At 42.9% G+C, this 14,926-nt stretch overlaps 1 protein-coding gene across 2 annotated transcripts in view; it reads right to left on the bottom strand.

Moving 5' to 3' along the window:
* The window catches only part of LOC120521258 (ICOS ligand-like), a 65,515-nt gene that overhangs the window by 6,009 nt on the left and 44,580 nt on the right, over positions 1 to 14,926 (bottom strand). For both annotated transcript variants that reach the window (XM_039742999.1, XM_039743007.1), the window contains exons 3-5: positions 9,924 to 10,265; positions 7,644 to 7,934; positions 370 to 507 (exon numbers count right to left, since the gene is read on the bottom strand). In XM_039742999.1, the coding sequence (XP_039598933.1) occupies positions 370 to 507; positions 7,644 to 7,934; positions 9,924 to 10,265 (771 nt within the window). The remainder of the gene's footprint in view (positions 1 to 369; positions 508 to 7,643; positions 7,935 to 9,923; positions 10,266 to 14,926) is intronic.

The following is a 14,926-nucleotide window of genomic DNA, read 5'->3' as shown; positions in this document are numbered from 1 at the left end:
CCCACCCCAACGCCCTCCTCTCTCACAATATTCCTATATGTGGACTAATGTGGGTTCATTTCAGTATTTCCTGCACTGCCTTGCACTTTGTAATCATATGTTTACACTGCACGTCTTGTATTTGTCTCGGGTGTGTACTCATCGATTGTGTCTGCGTCTGTCGTGAAATTAGACGTGGGGAGCCATTAAAAAAAAGTCAAAGTCCAGACTATGTGTCCAGGCTTGGCCAATAAATGTGAAGCTGATTCCAAAGAGAGAAACTTCAAAAATGAGGACATCTTGGGCACAAGTTTGATAAATGTATAATGATGATGATGAACATATTGAAAATGGCTGCCTGTATGTTCATACTTATTAAGTTTAACATACCATTTGGTGTCATACTCTTCTTCTTCTTCATCATCATCTTCATCAAAATGATAATGAGAGTCAGCGCAATAAGCACCACTGACAGTCCTATCACAAGGACTAAATGCATGTCTGCTTCTTTGGGAACTCCCTTCCCATCTGTAATCAGGAAACACACAAGTAATGAAAAAGTGAAAGACATGAGCATTTCAATATATAAAATCAGAAACATCTGCGCCTTAAATGTATCAGGGCTCTCAAGGCACAAGGAGTCATTTACTTGCTGGCTAAAGTGACACGTTTTAAGCATAGTAAACAACATGGCGTCCAGTCGGTGACCTGTAGAATTTTGTCCAAGATTACGCAATTTAAACAACTGCTGGTTTAGTGCTTTAGGTTCACAATTAGCTTCCATCCATCCATCCATTAACCTGCTATATCCTAACACAGCCAATGCCAGCCAAAACAGGGCACAACACAGGGCGCAAGGCCCACCGCAGGGCACACACACACACACCAAGCACAATTTAGGATCGCCAATGCACCTAACCTGCAGTTAGTCTTTGTACTGCGGGAGGAATCCGGAGCACCCGGAGGAAACCCATGCTGACACGGCGAGAACATGCAAACTCCACGCAGGGAACCGAACCCAGCGTCTCCTTACTGCGAGGCGGCAGCGCTACCCACTGCACCACTGTGCCACCCACATTTAGCTTTGCGTGTTTAAATTTGATTCAATTCTCATTCATAACATTTTGGCTTCAGTTGAATTATTGTGCTCAGGCTAACAGGTCCTGGCAATTCGTGATGGCCTACAATAACAGTTAAGCCCCTTGGTTTTCCACTGAAGCTATATAAACCTATTCCTTTTATTCCTGTCTTGTGAAGCCCACACACATCTCCTGGGGCCTCGTGTATAATGCCATGTGTAGAATTCACACTATAACATGGCGTAAGGACAAAAGCAGAAATGTTTATATGAAGCTCAAGTTCACAAAGTCGCAAAGTGCCCAAAATAAAAAAGTTGTCATATATTGATGTCGCCGTGAAAAGGTGAGTCGTAGCCCACCGTCTGAGTGTCATATGAAAGATTATTAGGGTACAGACAAAAAAAAATAGGCACACGGCGTGAAAAAAGCACGAAATGTCAACTTTAATCTCGGAATTTCCACTTTAATCACATAGTTTATTTTGTCATTAAAGTGGAACATCATAAACTTCATCTTAAAATCACTTAATTCACTAATTTCTCAAATCCCATCGTAACTAAAGTAGCACGTTAAATGCTTTGTTTTGTATGTGATCTTCTATGTGCGTGAGTCACTACGTGCTTCTGCTTTCTCTTTCTCTGACAGGACACAGAAAATTTGAGTGTTGAAAATGGAGTACCCACCATTTTTGTGCATACGCACCATTTATACATGAAGACCCTGGTCTGTGGCTAATAACATCGAGCACTTGCTCTCCCATTTTGTCAACGGGTTATTCAAAGCGAGTGAGTGGTAACCGAAGGACAGACTGACATTGTCACTTTGAGTATCAGCCTCTGCCATAGTGCTGGTTTAATCTGACAGCTTGATCCACAGGCTGAACTCCGAGGAGTTGAACTGAGCTCACAGGTCGGATTTTCTGCTTATCTATCCCCACTTATACATTTAGTTTCAGTTCACAACTTTTAAATCCTTGGGCCGTATTCTGAATGTTTGATGGACCTGAGCCTTCCTCTTCCATAATAAGTTAAAAAATAAACTAACAAGCTGGCACTTAACCCTGGCCCTGAGTTCATTGTCACTTAAGTTAAAGTCATCAGAGAAGATGTCAGTCTACATTTGAGAAGATAGCTGGTGATGAGTACAAAGAAAGAGGTGGGCACAGTCATGGGCATCAAACATTATGTTTAACTAAGACAGAATCGCTACCCTGGCTTGCGTATACATGATGTTAATCAGTTGCATAATTACATTTTTTGTATCAGTTTTATTTATTAAGTGATTTCTGTTTCTGGGCCTTTTTGTTTGTGGGAGCAACACCTCCCAGCCCTATAAAGGCTCATGGGAATTGCAGTTCCTCTGCGGTATGTGGTTGGTGGTTTTTCATTCACTTAATTTCATTCATTCATTCATTCATTCATTTTCTACCGCTTAATCAAGACCAGGTCAGGGCGGCCAACAGTTTTAGCAGTGAGACTCATACGTCTCTCTTTCCCCAGCCACACTTGCCAGCACATACTGTGAGATCCCAAGATGTTCCCAGGCCATATTCCTCCCAGCGAGGCTTGTGTTGACCCCAAGGTCTCCTTCCAGCTGGTTGTGCCTACACAGCGAGGCGTCTGTATCAGTTAGAAGGTCCGCAGCTGTACTCCCGGATGTATGTGTTTTTTTTTTTTGCTGTTGCTAATTCTTTGTATTTACTGGCATTTTTAACTAATCTGCTTCTGTTTTGGGAATTCTGGTTAGTGTTTTCAGACTAGTTTGATTAGGACTGCCTTGTTGAAAACTCTTTGCTTCCCCCTTCTTCAGCTCATTGGAAATTTACAAATCAGCCATCCTCAGGCAGAGCTTGGACTGTGTTTTGTGAACTTTGCTTAGTTTTAAAACTTTTGACGCTAAAAGCATTTTGGCACGGTGTAGGCCAAAGCCGGCCACTAGAGTTGGAGCTCAGGCTGCCTTCAGTTGCACCATCTTTGGACAGAAACATGGGAATTTGATTCTGCTTCCGTGGCTAATCTTGGACCATTTTGGGTTAGTGGATTACTACACCACAGAGTTAAAAATCATCCAGTCACTCCCACAGTACTCTTCTAGAGTCTTCTAGAACTGGCCTCAGGCACACATTTAGGAGAAGATGTCAAGGCAGTTGGGACTTTTAATTACTTAAATATGGAAAACCCAAGATACAAACTGAGCTCTCTCTGTATGGTTTAGTATCCCTCAAGTTGACAAGAGCCCTCAAAGACCCCTGGGATGCAAAATAAGCAACAAATTGACCTACTCAGGGGTACGCAATCCAGACCAATGTGACGGACTTTAGCTTTTGAGAGTCATTTGGTTTCATTTTCATGAGATGCCCCTCAACTTTTAAACATACCAAACTCTTTTGAGGGTACTCAGCTTTTTATAGGAGCTTTAGCTTACATTAAATACAAAATAGAAAAACTAAAACAGTTTCATCTCTTCATGTGTGATGACCTATGAGTGTAGAACGACCAGTGAAGTGAAGGCAGCCTTTAGCTCAGTGATGGTTCCAGTCAGAAGGAGCTGCCATGCCAATTCAGTGCAGTAAAGTATCAAACTTTGAAGGAGGTCATTTGGTTTTTAATTGCAACTAATCTGTCAGACGCCTGCAAGCCCGCAACCAGAATTGTTGGGTCTGGGGAGGTGGGCACTGAACGATGGTAAGGAGGCGTCTGTCCTTGAACCCCAACTTGAACTTGACTGACGGACACTATCAGTACTCTTGGTGTTTCAGTCATACACTCAATCAAACACAAAGAAATCCTAATTAATAGCACACTTTATGATATGGGGTTAGGAGGACCTTACTTGTCAGGCGTACAGAGGGCAGAGAAATTCTTACTTGTCTGCGCTACTCCCTCCATCACCAACCACATCATTTACAGCAGTAGTGAATATAGAAACTGCTCAAAAAACTTAAAGGAGCACCTTGAAAACACATCAGATCTCCTGCTGGCTCTCTCTGCTGCTATGGACTGATATGGTGATGTGTGAAATGAAAATGATCAACCGACAGAGAGAGGGCTGAATTCAGAAAATGGTATGGCAGGCAGGCGAGTCCATTTTGATGAAATTTCATTGCAGCAACTCTAAATTGTACTCCGTAGTTTGTATGCAGTGCCTGACAATGTCTTAAAGAGATGACAGATGGTGTCCTGTGGGATCTCCTCCCAGATCTGGACTAGGGCATCACTGAGCTCCTGGACAGGCTGAGGTGTCAGATGGACTGAAACATAACATCCCACCCAGAGGTGTCAGGCGAGTGAGTGTAAGGGGTGGAGGGCAGCAGTCAATGCTATCTATTCCTTCATCCTCTCGCCACATGAGGCCGGGCATTATAGTGTACCAGGAGGAACCAGCATAGTTTCTGACAATGGGTCCAAGGATTTCATCCCGATACCTAATGACAGTCATGGTGCTCGCTGTTGTCTAGCCTGTAGATGTCTGTGTGTCCCTCCATGGATATGCCTTCCTCCGCAGACTGACCATCACTGACCCACCACCAAACCGCTTATGCTGAACGATGTAACAGGCAGCATAACGTTCTCCACAGTTTCTCCAGGTCCTTTCACGTCTGTCACAAGTGCTCAGGGTGAACCTGCTGTCATCTGTGAAAAGCACAGGGCATCCGCCAGTGGTGGACCTGCCAGTTCTGGTATTCTATGGCAAATGCCAATCAAGCTCCACAGAGCTAGGCGAGCAATGAGTACAGGGCCCATTAGAGGAAGTCGGGCCCTCAGGTCACCCTCATGAAGTTTGTTTCTGATTGTTTGGTCAGAGACATTCACACCAGTGGCCTGCCTGTCTGCCTGCTGGAGGTCATTTTGTAGGCTGTGTCAGTGCTCCTCCTGAGACACAGCAAACCTTCTGGCACTGACAGGCACGTATTGATGTGCCATCCTGGAGAAGCTGGACTACATGTGCCAACTCTGTTGGGTCCAGGTATGGCCTCATGCTACCAGTAATGACACTGACTCCCTGCTACTTAACTGACCAGATCAATAGCCCACAAGTTTCATTGACTTGATGCTATACTCTCATTACAAAGTCTTCCTTTCATTTTTTTGAGCAGTATATATATATAAGTATTGCAGTGGTCTGGCGTCCTGCCCTGTGTTGGCTGGGATTGGCTTCAGCAGACCCCCGTGACCCTGTAGTTAGGATATAGCGGGTTGGAAAATGGATGCATGGATATACAGTACACACATACATAAAATAAATTTGCACTCATGTCCAGTAATATATGAAGTGAGTCTTTATGAAGTAAGTAAACGCAGTTTCGAGGTGACAGGACTAAAGCACACAGGACAACCTGGACTAAACATGGTGATGTCTGAAGGCAGCACCACAGCAAATCAGTTTCAACATGGAGGACTGACAGAAACAAAAGACGAGACACCAAAACCAACGACAAAGAGTCTTAAGGACAGTTTTAGGTCTAAGGTGTTTATGTGGTTGAGCAAAAATTTTTGGTATGCAACTAAACTAGAAAGAAAGCAATGGAGGACTACGATGACATCTGTTAGGACAGACCTACATTTTCCGACTCTCCTTTGGACCACTTAAATGACACAAAATCAAGTGAATAAAAGACTCCAGCTTCTCTCAGTCTGCTCCTTGGACACCGTTTAGAAGCGTCAGGCAGACAGAGCTGAGGGTGAACCACAATGGCGCTTTCATGAAGTACACAAGAGCCACAAAGTCAAAGTGATTTCTCAGACTGTAGCTGATGTTTGTTTGAAGGGCCCACCAATCACTCAAAGAGTGCCAGTCGGCTTTATAAACCCATGCAGGGTCTAATCATTCCTGGCTTTCTTGGTGCTTATATATTCACACAGGGTACGTGACACTTGCCCACTTCTGTGTAATAACCAGGTGCCAGGCTGCCATGGCTGATGCCGGGCATAAGAACTCTTAGGTGTGGTCCTAATGTGATTTGTGTTTTAGTGCACAAGTCTCTCTCAGGACTCTGTTCAGGAGACAAACCGACTACCACCTCAGAATTTAACATGGATGACCATCAGCTAGAGGACAGTCTGTCGGTCAGGTATGAGGGGCTCATATGTGGTCAGTCAGAGGGCACTGGTCATAACTGTGAATCATAAAATGTAATCACATTTTATCATTAAAGATGGACAAAGTAGTGGAGCTGTACTTTCATTTATGTTCACTTTGATTAAGAATTCATCTATCAATACAATGTTTGTTGTAATTGCCATTTTTTTTCTACTATTTATTCAGCGCATTGAGTTACACTTTGGTACAGAAATCAGCTACAGAAAGAAGTTGTTGTAGTCTGCTAAGAGGGCAGGAAGGATGGACTGGAGACAGGAAGTCCTTACCTGGACTGTGAGTGGACAACGCTTGACCCAGTATGGGATGAGGGGAGTCGTGTGCTTTTAGGAAAAGGCAGGATGGACAGCAAACACATAAGGTGTTCACTGAATATATGGCGGCACTGAAGGATACCGAAACCCGGGGCTTCCAGAGAGAGCTCTGTTGGACTTGTGGTGGATCTGGTGGTGAGGCGCCTGAGGACTGTCCTGGGAAACGACTGCAGATTGGAGAGAAAACGGGAAGATGGCGAGAGCTCGGGAGGCGAGTGGTTGAGCACAGTGCTTACAAGTGGACCGTGTAGAGACGCACTAACACATCCCTATCAACCTGATTCTTGGATGCACGTTGGGTCCTGCCATTTTGTTTTAATTGAGATTACAAAGTTAATGATAAGAGATGCGAGGTGTTACCGCGATCACATGAACATGGCTGCCATCTCGTGCATAATTCAATTTAAGAAATCACAGCTGTGCTCCTCACACTTTGTGGGAAAAGAGGCCAACAGACAGGCAGACCCCCATCTAAGCGATTCAGAATAAAGAAGCAGAGAGGCCTTGCCCACCTCACTCTTTCTAGCAAAAACAACCAGACGGCTCTTGAGCTGCTCCTGCACGTCCTCACAGTGCTGTGTTGGAATGACTTTAGTGTGTCTGTGTGTTGTTTGAAGACTTGATATCATAGATTGACATTTCATAACTGACAGCCGTGCGTTTCTAAATCAAATTTGTTGTTGCCTTAGCTTAGCTTGTCCAGAGCCAATTTATTCTCCAATTCAGCACTTTCAGGATTTTGTTTTCTATTTTATTGTTTTCTCATATTGTTGATCACTCAGAAACTTTATTTTAAATTATAAACTCGTTGATTTCTGATAAGGAGTAATGTTTTGTTACACACTGTATTTGAATTTGCTAAAAAACCAAACAAAAAAAGAACAAGTGCAGTTTTTCACTCTGACGCTCACAGCTTCTGTTACTGTGTACCCTAAAATGACGGCGGAGCCGCTCAGCCACGTCTCTTCTGTGTGTACATGTAGGCCTCCCAGATCAATGTGACCTTAATGGCATTTGTACCCCTGGATGTCTGTGGCTGCCAGCTGGAGTTCAAGGAGCTCACAATAATAGAAGGACAGAGGGCACACGTGTGGTGACACCTGGCTGGCTTTGTTTTGTGACTCTGCTGCCTTCTGATGGTCTGTTTCTGTACTTACATATAAAGTGAACTCACATTGAAATTCATTTGATATCCTCTTCTCTCTCAGTCTCTCATTCTCAATAATGCAGGTCACTGACACGTCTCCTGTCACATTCAAAGTCAGGACGCTGGTCACGTTATAACGCCCTTTGCTGTCTCTGCTCATGCTTGTATTTACTTGGCTTGACTCCTGAAACAACTCCTTATTCACTGACCAGTAGACCTTTGGCTCAGGATATCCTCCAGCAGACTTGCAGGTGAAGTTGACCTCACTGTCACTTGAAGCTGAAGATAATCTAATAACAATTGGGTCAGAATAACTACCTGCGAAGACAGAAACACATTTAGAGGAGCTGCGCCAGCAGTGTGTGACATGTCTGCCATCTTCAGCTTCATCCCCTGCAGTCCACTGCCACAACTGACCTCATCAGACTGGGCCACGGGGCTGGACAGACCCCAGTTTGACTCACAGAATTGGAGTCGTTTCACAATTTATGAGTAAGCATTTCCTAGAACAGATGTACAGATGACAATAACCCAACTGAAACTCAAAATATTTTAACAAACGCAGGCCAGTTTGAGCTCCATTGTTGGGCTATGCCCATTCACCTCCTACCATCACACTCGGATCTCAAGGTTAGTAAAGTTCAATGGTCTGTCGTGTGAAGGTATAAAGAAATAACAACATGGTCATGAAAGTGACGAAACAAATCAAAATACAGTCCATGCACAGTGAGGCCTACAATACTCACCCAGACAGACTTAACATACTGAAAGAAGAAAATCCCAAGAAGTATTTACATTGGCGTGTTACACCAACCTGAGTCTGAGCCTTCATAGAAAATCATCAGAGCCGACGTGACTGTGCAAGACGCAAAGGACTGAGAGCTTCATGGAGTTTTGAACTGTGCTGCTAATTTGAAACTGATGAATGTACGTTTATGACATTAAAGTCTTAAAAAGAAAAATAGTAGTAAGGTAATTTAGAAAATAGGAATGCAAAACATTATTGATGGAAAAATGTGTCCGTTATAACAACATAAGTCATTGTGTTAGTAGCCCTTCCCTCAAATTTCAACCCTTTGAGCATTACTCTTATTATTATTTTCATTAGTAGTTATTAGTATTAGTATTCCTGCTCCTTACTAAGGCTGAAGGGTCTGCACAGGCATTTTACAAACTGTGTAGCGCTGCTACATGAATGGGGACGTGTTAATGTGTTCTGTGCCGAGTCGCGTCTTTCATAGCGTTGTCCTATTTATGTAGTCTATGGTGTGTCTGTGTAAATGTTGTCCCCTGGAAACAAAGGAGGAAAGGAGAACACTGCAGGACTGTGACCCCTCATGGTGATTTTCCTGTCCACCCATCAAGTTCATCCAGATTATTTCTTATTTAAATGAGAAGAGGGAAATAAGGAGAAAACAAAAATAAACAGAACACAACATTGAATGCATCACGAGAGACAGAGAAACGCCGACCCGGGTTGGAAAATAAATGTGGATGGATGGAAAAATGATGACAATCGATTGTGTAAACTTTCTTAAGTGCATCAAATTAAAATTTGGTGTGGATGAAATATAGGCTAAACCATTTGTGAACATTAATAATAAAAATGGTTGTTTTAACTTTAACAGGTAAATAAATCCTCTCAAACAGAAGAAAGACGTCAGTTAAATAAACAAATGAACATTGCACGTCTCTGTTCCCTCAGCTCCATGGCTGACGTCACATTTCCATCACTGTCGGATTTGCTAGGCGCGCGTGTCCGCTGAACGCACTTACAGAGGTGACAAGTGAAGCCATCGCTCCGCTCTCATCTGAGCTCGTCTCGTTTTCACGGTCGAGTCCTCAACTCCAGGAAGACTCTGGGATGAGCAGAGGGGTCAGACTGGTAGGGCCTGTGAACAGAAGCGCGCATCTGATCAGATCACCCTTTTTAAATTATCGCCACGTCTCCCTTCGACTGTCCCGTTAATCGGCTTATAGGAACGGAATGAACTCGAAGCTCAGCTCGCGTCGTCTGCTTTTGTGCATCGATGGAGATTCAGCCGCAACTCATCGCCGTCCGTGACTTTCTAAAAGACGCAGCGCTTCCCTTCAATAATGGCAGCGGAAAGCAAATTCGGCCACATTTTCATACGGTGGCATACTGTATTGTGCAACATCACTACACAGGAACTCATCTTGTTCTTTTATTTCACCTTCCACTCCATTAATCAACCATTTTAGCATGACACGCAGATACGAGGCGCTCCATTAAAGATCACAAAGCCTTTCTCACAAGAATGGGTTTTAAATGCTTGCGCTCCTCACCTGCGACTTGAAGGCAGTGCTTAGACAGGTCTTTCCTGTTGTTATCCTGAGCTCTGTTGTTGTAGTAAATGCACTGAAACCTCTCTCCATCATCAGCTTCTGACACGTTTGACAGGCTCAGTGAGAAGTTACCACGTGACAGTTCAGACTTGAAGAGCTCCGCTCGGTCTCTGAACTTGGGGTCCTGATCTTTAACCATTCCTTTGACAAAGGAGTAAACGACGAGACCATCACCTGCTGTCCACTCGACTGAAATGTCTTCTGCCTTTAAGGGCTCTTTAATGTTCAAAGAGCAGGGAATCAGCACCGTCTCTCCAATGTTGGCAGTAAGGCAGTCGTCACCTGAAATGAAAGAAAGAAACTCAAGTCAGCGAGCGGAGATGAAGCGTTGTGGATTGAAAATAGTTGATATAAAAACTGCATTTGAAGGCAACCATATGATGAGCAAACCAAATAAAAAATAAAATGGACGGCGTGTGGCACGAATTACAAATCCATCCATCCAGTCTCTAACCCGCGGTCTGCTGGAGCCAATCCCTGCCAACACAGGGCACAAGGCAGGAACCAATCCAGGGCAGGGTGCCAACCCACAGCAGATGAATTACAAATACACCAAAGAAATCCACCAAGAAGAGGCTTCCACAGTGGAAATGACAGGGGGCGCTCTCATAGCATCACTAAACTCTAAAATACACCAAAATTGACTGAAAAAGTAACTTTTATTAACTAAAAATATTCAAGGGGTTGATGAACTGAACTGAAAATGCAAATGAAGGTAGAATAAAAAAGTGTGCTACCGCTTCGAAGGCGTGACCACTAACTGCCCCCCCGAGACAAGCCGTGCCCACCCTATGAAATGCTCTGTCTGTCCAATGAAAACTCTGGAGAAGAATAACATTTGATTTTCAAAACTGAGTTGCTTTCCAATTGGCCCGTTTGAATTTGGGGCATATCCGTCAATGCCCCCTCCACTAGACAGGCACCGTGCTGCTCACAGTTCACTTCACCACACGTTTTGAACCTGTTGACCACATTCTTTAATTAAAACAGTGTATACGTTCCATTCTTCTTTTATTTTCTGGTTGGTAACACCAAAGGCTATGCATAGGTGGCTTATTAAAAAGCAGACATCTTCAACCTCTGTCCTTCCACAAGCTGCTGGCTCCATTGTTGAGCCCAGCATCACTGCTACCAACACGGAGCACAGCGCACCCACGTCGGAAACTGAAACTCCAAAAGATGTAGATAAGCCAACACAATCCTCCAGCTCTGCTCCCGTGTCGGGTACTCCAAACCTCTGCCTTCAACAAAATATACAGTCCGGTCTGCCTGACTTAAATATGGATAGCCCATCCCAGCCCATTTTAATTAATTATCCCAAGCGCACATTCGGAAAGACACTCTTAAAAGACTGTTTTAGTGCAAGCTGGTATCAATCTTGACCATGGCTTGAATATTCTGTTGTCCATGATGCCAGCTTTTGCTTTTCCTGCCGCCAATCTAGTGTTTCCAATTCGGACCGCAAGGACATATTCACCAAACACGGCTACACTAATTGGAAAAAAGCTCTAGAAAAAGACGGTGTCAGCTTCCACAAAAACGCGTCTAGTACCCCGCACGTCGGAGCCATGTCTGCATGGCAAGAGTATCAGAGATGGGTGAAAGCACAGTTCAACTCCTGGGTCCAACCCAGATAGAAGAGAATAGATATCATGACAAAAGCATTGGGGAGGCCGTTCAGTTCCTCGCAGTCAATGAACTGGCTCTGCGTGGTCATAATCACGAAGGTGGGGAGGAGGGACTTTTCCTTAAGTTCTTTGATTACACAATCAAAAAAGATGCCAAACTTGCAGGAATTGTAAAATACATCCCAGACAACGCACAATACACACCCAATGTAATTCAAAATGAAATAATTGAGACTCTTGCCAAAATGGTGGTAAAAGATATCAGGACCAAATATGAAAAAGCTGACTCTCCTGGACTTTGCATTAAAAGTGATGGTGCCAGGGATCGGTGGACATTGAGAATTTGTCTGTAGTGATTAGATTTGTCCAGAACTCCATCCCTGAAGAACACCTGATTGGCATAATTGAACTAAATCAGCTTGATGATGAATATATTTGTAACCAAATTCTGTCACATGTCTCTGAGCTAGGTTACAGCCCAGACAATTTAGTGTGTCAGTGTTTTGATGGTGCTTCTGTCATGATGTCTGGGGAAGGCGTGGTGTCCAGGCTTTGTCACAAGTACATTCCATATGTACACTGCTACAACCAGCAGCTCCATTTAGCAGTGATACATGCAATGAAATCAGAACCTCTGGCTAAGAAGTTCTTTGACTGGTCAAATTCATTGAACACATTTTGTACCAAACATGATGTTTCACACACATACAATACACCCACACTGACAAGACTTCTAGAAATATGATGGACCAGTCATTATGATGTCACAAAGTCAACAATGAGGAAGCTATAAGGGGGCTTCTCTCAGAGGTAGCAGAGGCTGGCACTGCCCATTTTGACATTTGCATAGAGGCATGTGGTCTTCTGACACAATTAAAAAAGCAGAATTTCTTCAATACAGGAAAATTCCTCCTTCGTGTGCTTGGTGTGCTGAAACCAGCCAATGCAATTCTACAGGCACATGCAGTGGACTTGTGTACGGCTGGGGAGGTGGTGACAGCTTCACTGGCCACACTGAAGGAGATGAGATGCGACTCATTCTGGGAGGATCATTTCTCTCAGTGTGAAAGTAGGCCTACCAATTCGCTCAAAATTCGCTTGATGATAGTATTGTCATGTCTACGCTTAGGCATGGTAACTCTGATGAACAAATTGCTCCTAATCAGACTTTTAAAAGGGTTATGTTCAGCATTCTTGATAGAGCTATTGTGGAAATGGAGACAAGATCCTCACAGAGAAATGTTGAATAATTGAGGGCCACATCGCTTCTCCTGCCAAAATCAGAATTATTTCTTGATCATTCTCTCCTGAAACCTCTTCAGGCACTTGCAGGCACAGAGCAAAACAGCATGAGCTTGAAAAATGAAATTGCATGTTGATCAATAAACTGCCAGTTGATGCTGATCTCTCTGAAGCGTGCAAATACATTCAGCAGTACAAAGAGGCCTTCCCTAGGTTGCATTCACTATGTGTCACAGCACTCATCATTGGTGTGTCTTCAGCTGCATGCAAAAGCTCTTTCTCTATTTTGAACCGCATTCTCACTCCACATAAACCTGATGCAAGTGCTGGTGATACAGTAAAGAAGAGAAAAACCATCACCATGGAAAATAAAGTAGAAATAATAAAAAGGTCACAGAGAGGTGAAACTCCATCATTCATTGGCAGAGCACTTGGTTACAGTCGGTAAACAACAGCATTTATTAAATTTATGTACCTGTTCTGACTTACATACAAATTCAACTTAAGTACAAACCTACAGTCCCTATCTCCTACGTAACCCGGGGACTGCCAGTTGCCTCACTTGCCACCCCCAAACGCCACTCTTGGTTATGGATGATCAAACCACTGCAGAGTCCTGCAGCCTCAAATCTGTTAAACATTCATGCCCATGTAAGTGCCAAGGCTGCGCTGACCCGTCTTTGGGCCTTAAACTTCTACGTGTTCATTTTCTCCAGCATGTCATCGGCTGGAGTCGTCAATTCCATCCCCTCAGTCCTCATCTGTCCAGAGCATTGGATTCATTTCCTGTTATAACCATTCGAGACTTAAAATAATATATATATATATATATATATATATATATATATATATATATATATATATATATATATATATATATATATATATATATATATATATATACTTTTAAAAACACACTTATATTAAGTTCAAAAGTGTACTAAAAAGTAAAAACTACAGTAGGTCTCTCATACATCACTCGTAAAATAAAAGGTGGACGCTTGCAAACACTTCCTTTAATATTTCTATCTGTTACTAGTGTCATCTATTGGTGAAATCTTCTTCATATGAAAATTTCATTTCTTAATTAACATGGATTCATTGATCAATTAGTGAAACTGATTATTGATTCATGTATTGTCATCGGAAGTGAGTAAGTGTGCAAAATTTCAAGTCATTTGGACAATAGGACGTGGGTTAAATGTCAAGAGATTTGTACCAGACAACAAACAGGTGAAGCTAAAATAAAGTGTGGAAATAATAATAATAATAATAATAATAATAATAATAATAATAATAATAATAATAATAATAATAAGAGTGTATAGTTAACTGTGCAAGTTAGGCTTAATGCTGTTTCTGCTTTCATTTTTGTTTGCTTATTTGCATTGTGTCTTTATTGTATTTACTTATCTTTTCTTTGTAGTTACAGTTCTTTCTCTTACTACTTATAAAGCACTTTTGGACACGCGTGTGTATGAAAATGGGCGACTGACCCACATTTTGTTGTGTGAACTCACCTCTGTGCGGATGAACATTCATTCATTCATTCATTCATTCATGTGGGAAGTCAACCTATGAGAATGAGGGGCTCAGTATTTGTACTTCAGTGTGTAACTGAAGAACTGAGAATCCTGGGAAAATGGAGAAAGCCTGCATTGTGCTGGCCATGACACTCAATATGAATTACTTTAACAGGTCTGGGAATTATGTGATCGTGGGTGAGTCTGCAGCATCAATGTCAGACGGAGAGCTCACTTGTCCTGATCCTGACACTGTGTGACCACGAGCAGGTCACTTCACCTGTCCACCTGTCTGTGCTAGAAAGAGATGACAAAAGAAATGTAAGTGTAAGTTGTACCTCAAGTCGTGTAAGTAGCCTCGGATGAAGGTGACAGTCGTAAAGATGGAATATTTTGCTTTGTCATTAAAACGGAATAAGTAACTGTTCTGTAAAAGCAAAGTTAATAAGTACAGTCCCTGGCTGCAAGAGATTACGGAGCTAGGAGCGAATAAGAAGCCATCCAAATATTCACCAAACGTCAGCCTCGTGTTCCCTTCACTCATAATTAG

Source organism: Polypterus senegalus, chromosome 2 (assembly GCF_016835505.1).
Source record: "Polypterus senegalus isolate Bchr_013 chromosome 2, ASM1683550v1, whole genome shotgun sequence".
Lineage (NCBI taxonomy): Eukaryota > Metazoa > Chordata > Cladistia > Polypteriformes > Polypteridae > Polypterus > Polypterus senegalus.
The sequence above is the reverse complement of the archived record's forward strand: the minus strand, read 5'-3'. Positions and strand labels throughout refer to the sequence as shown.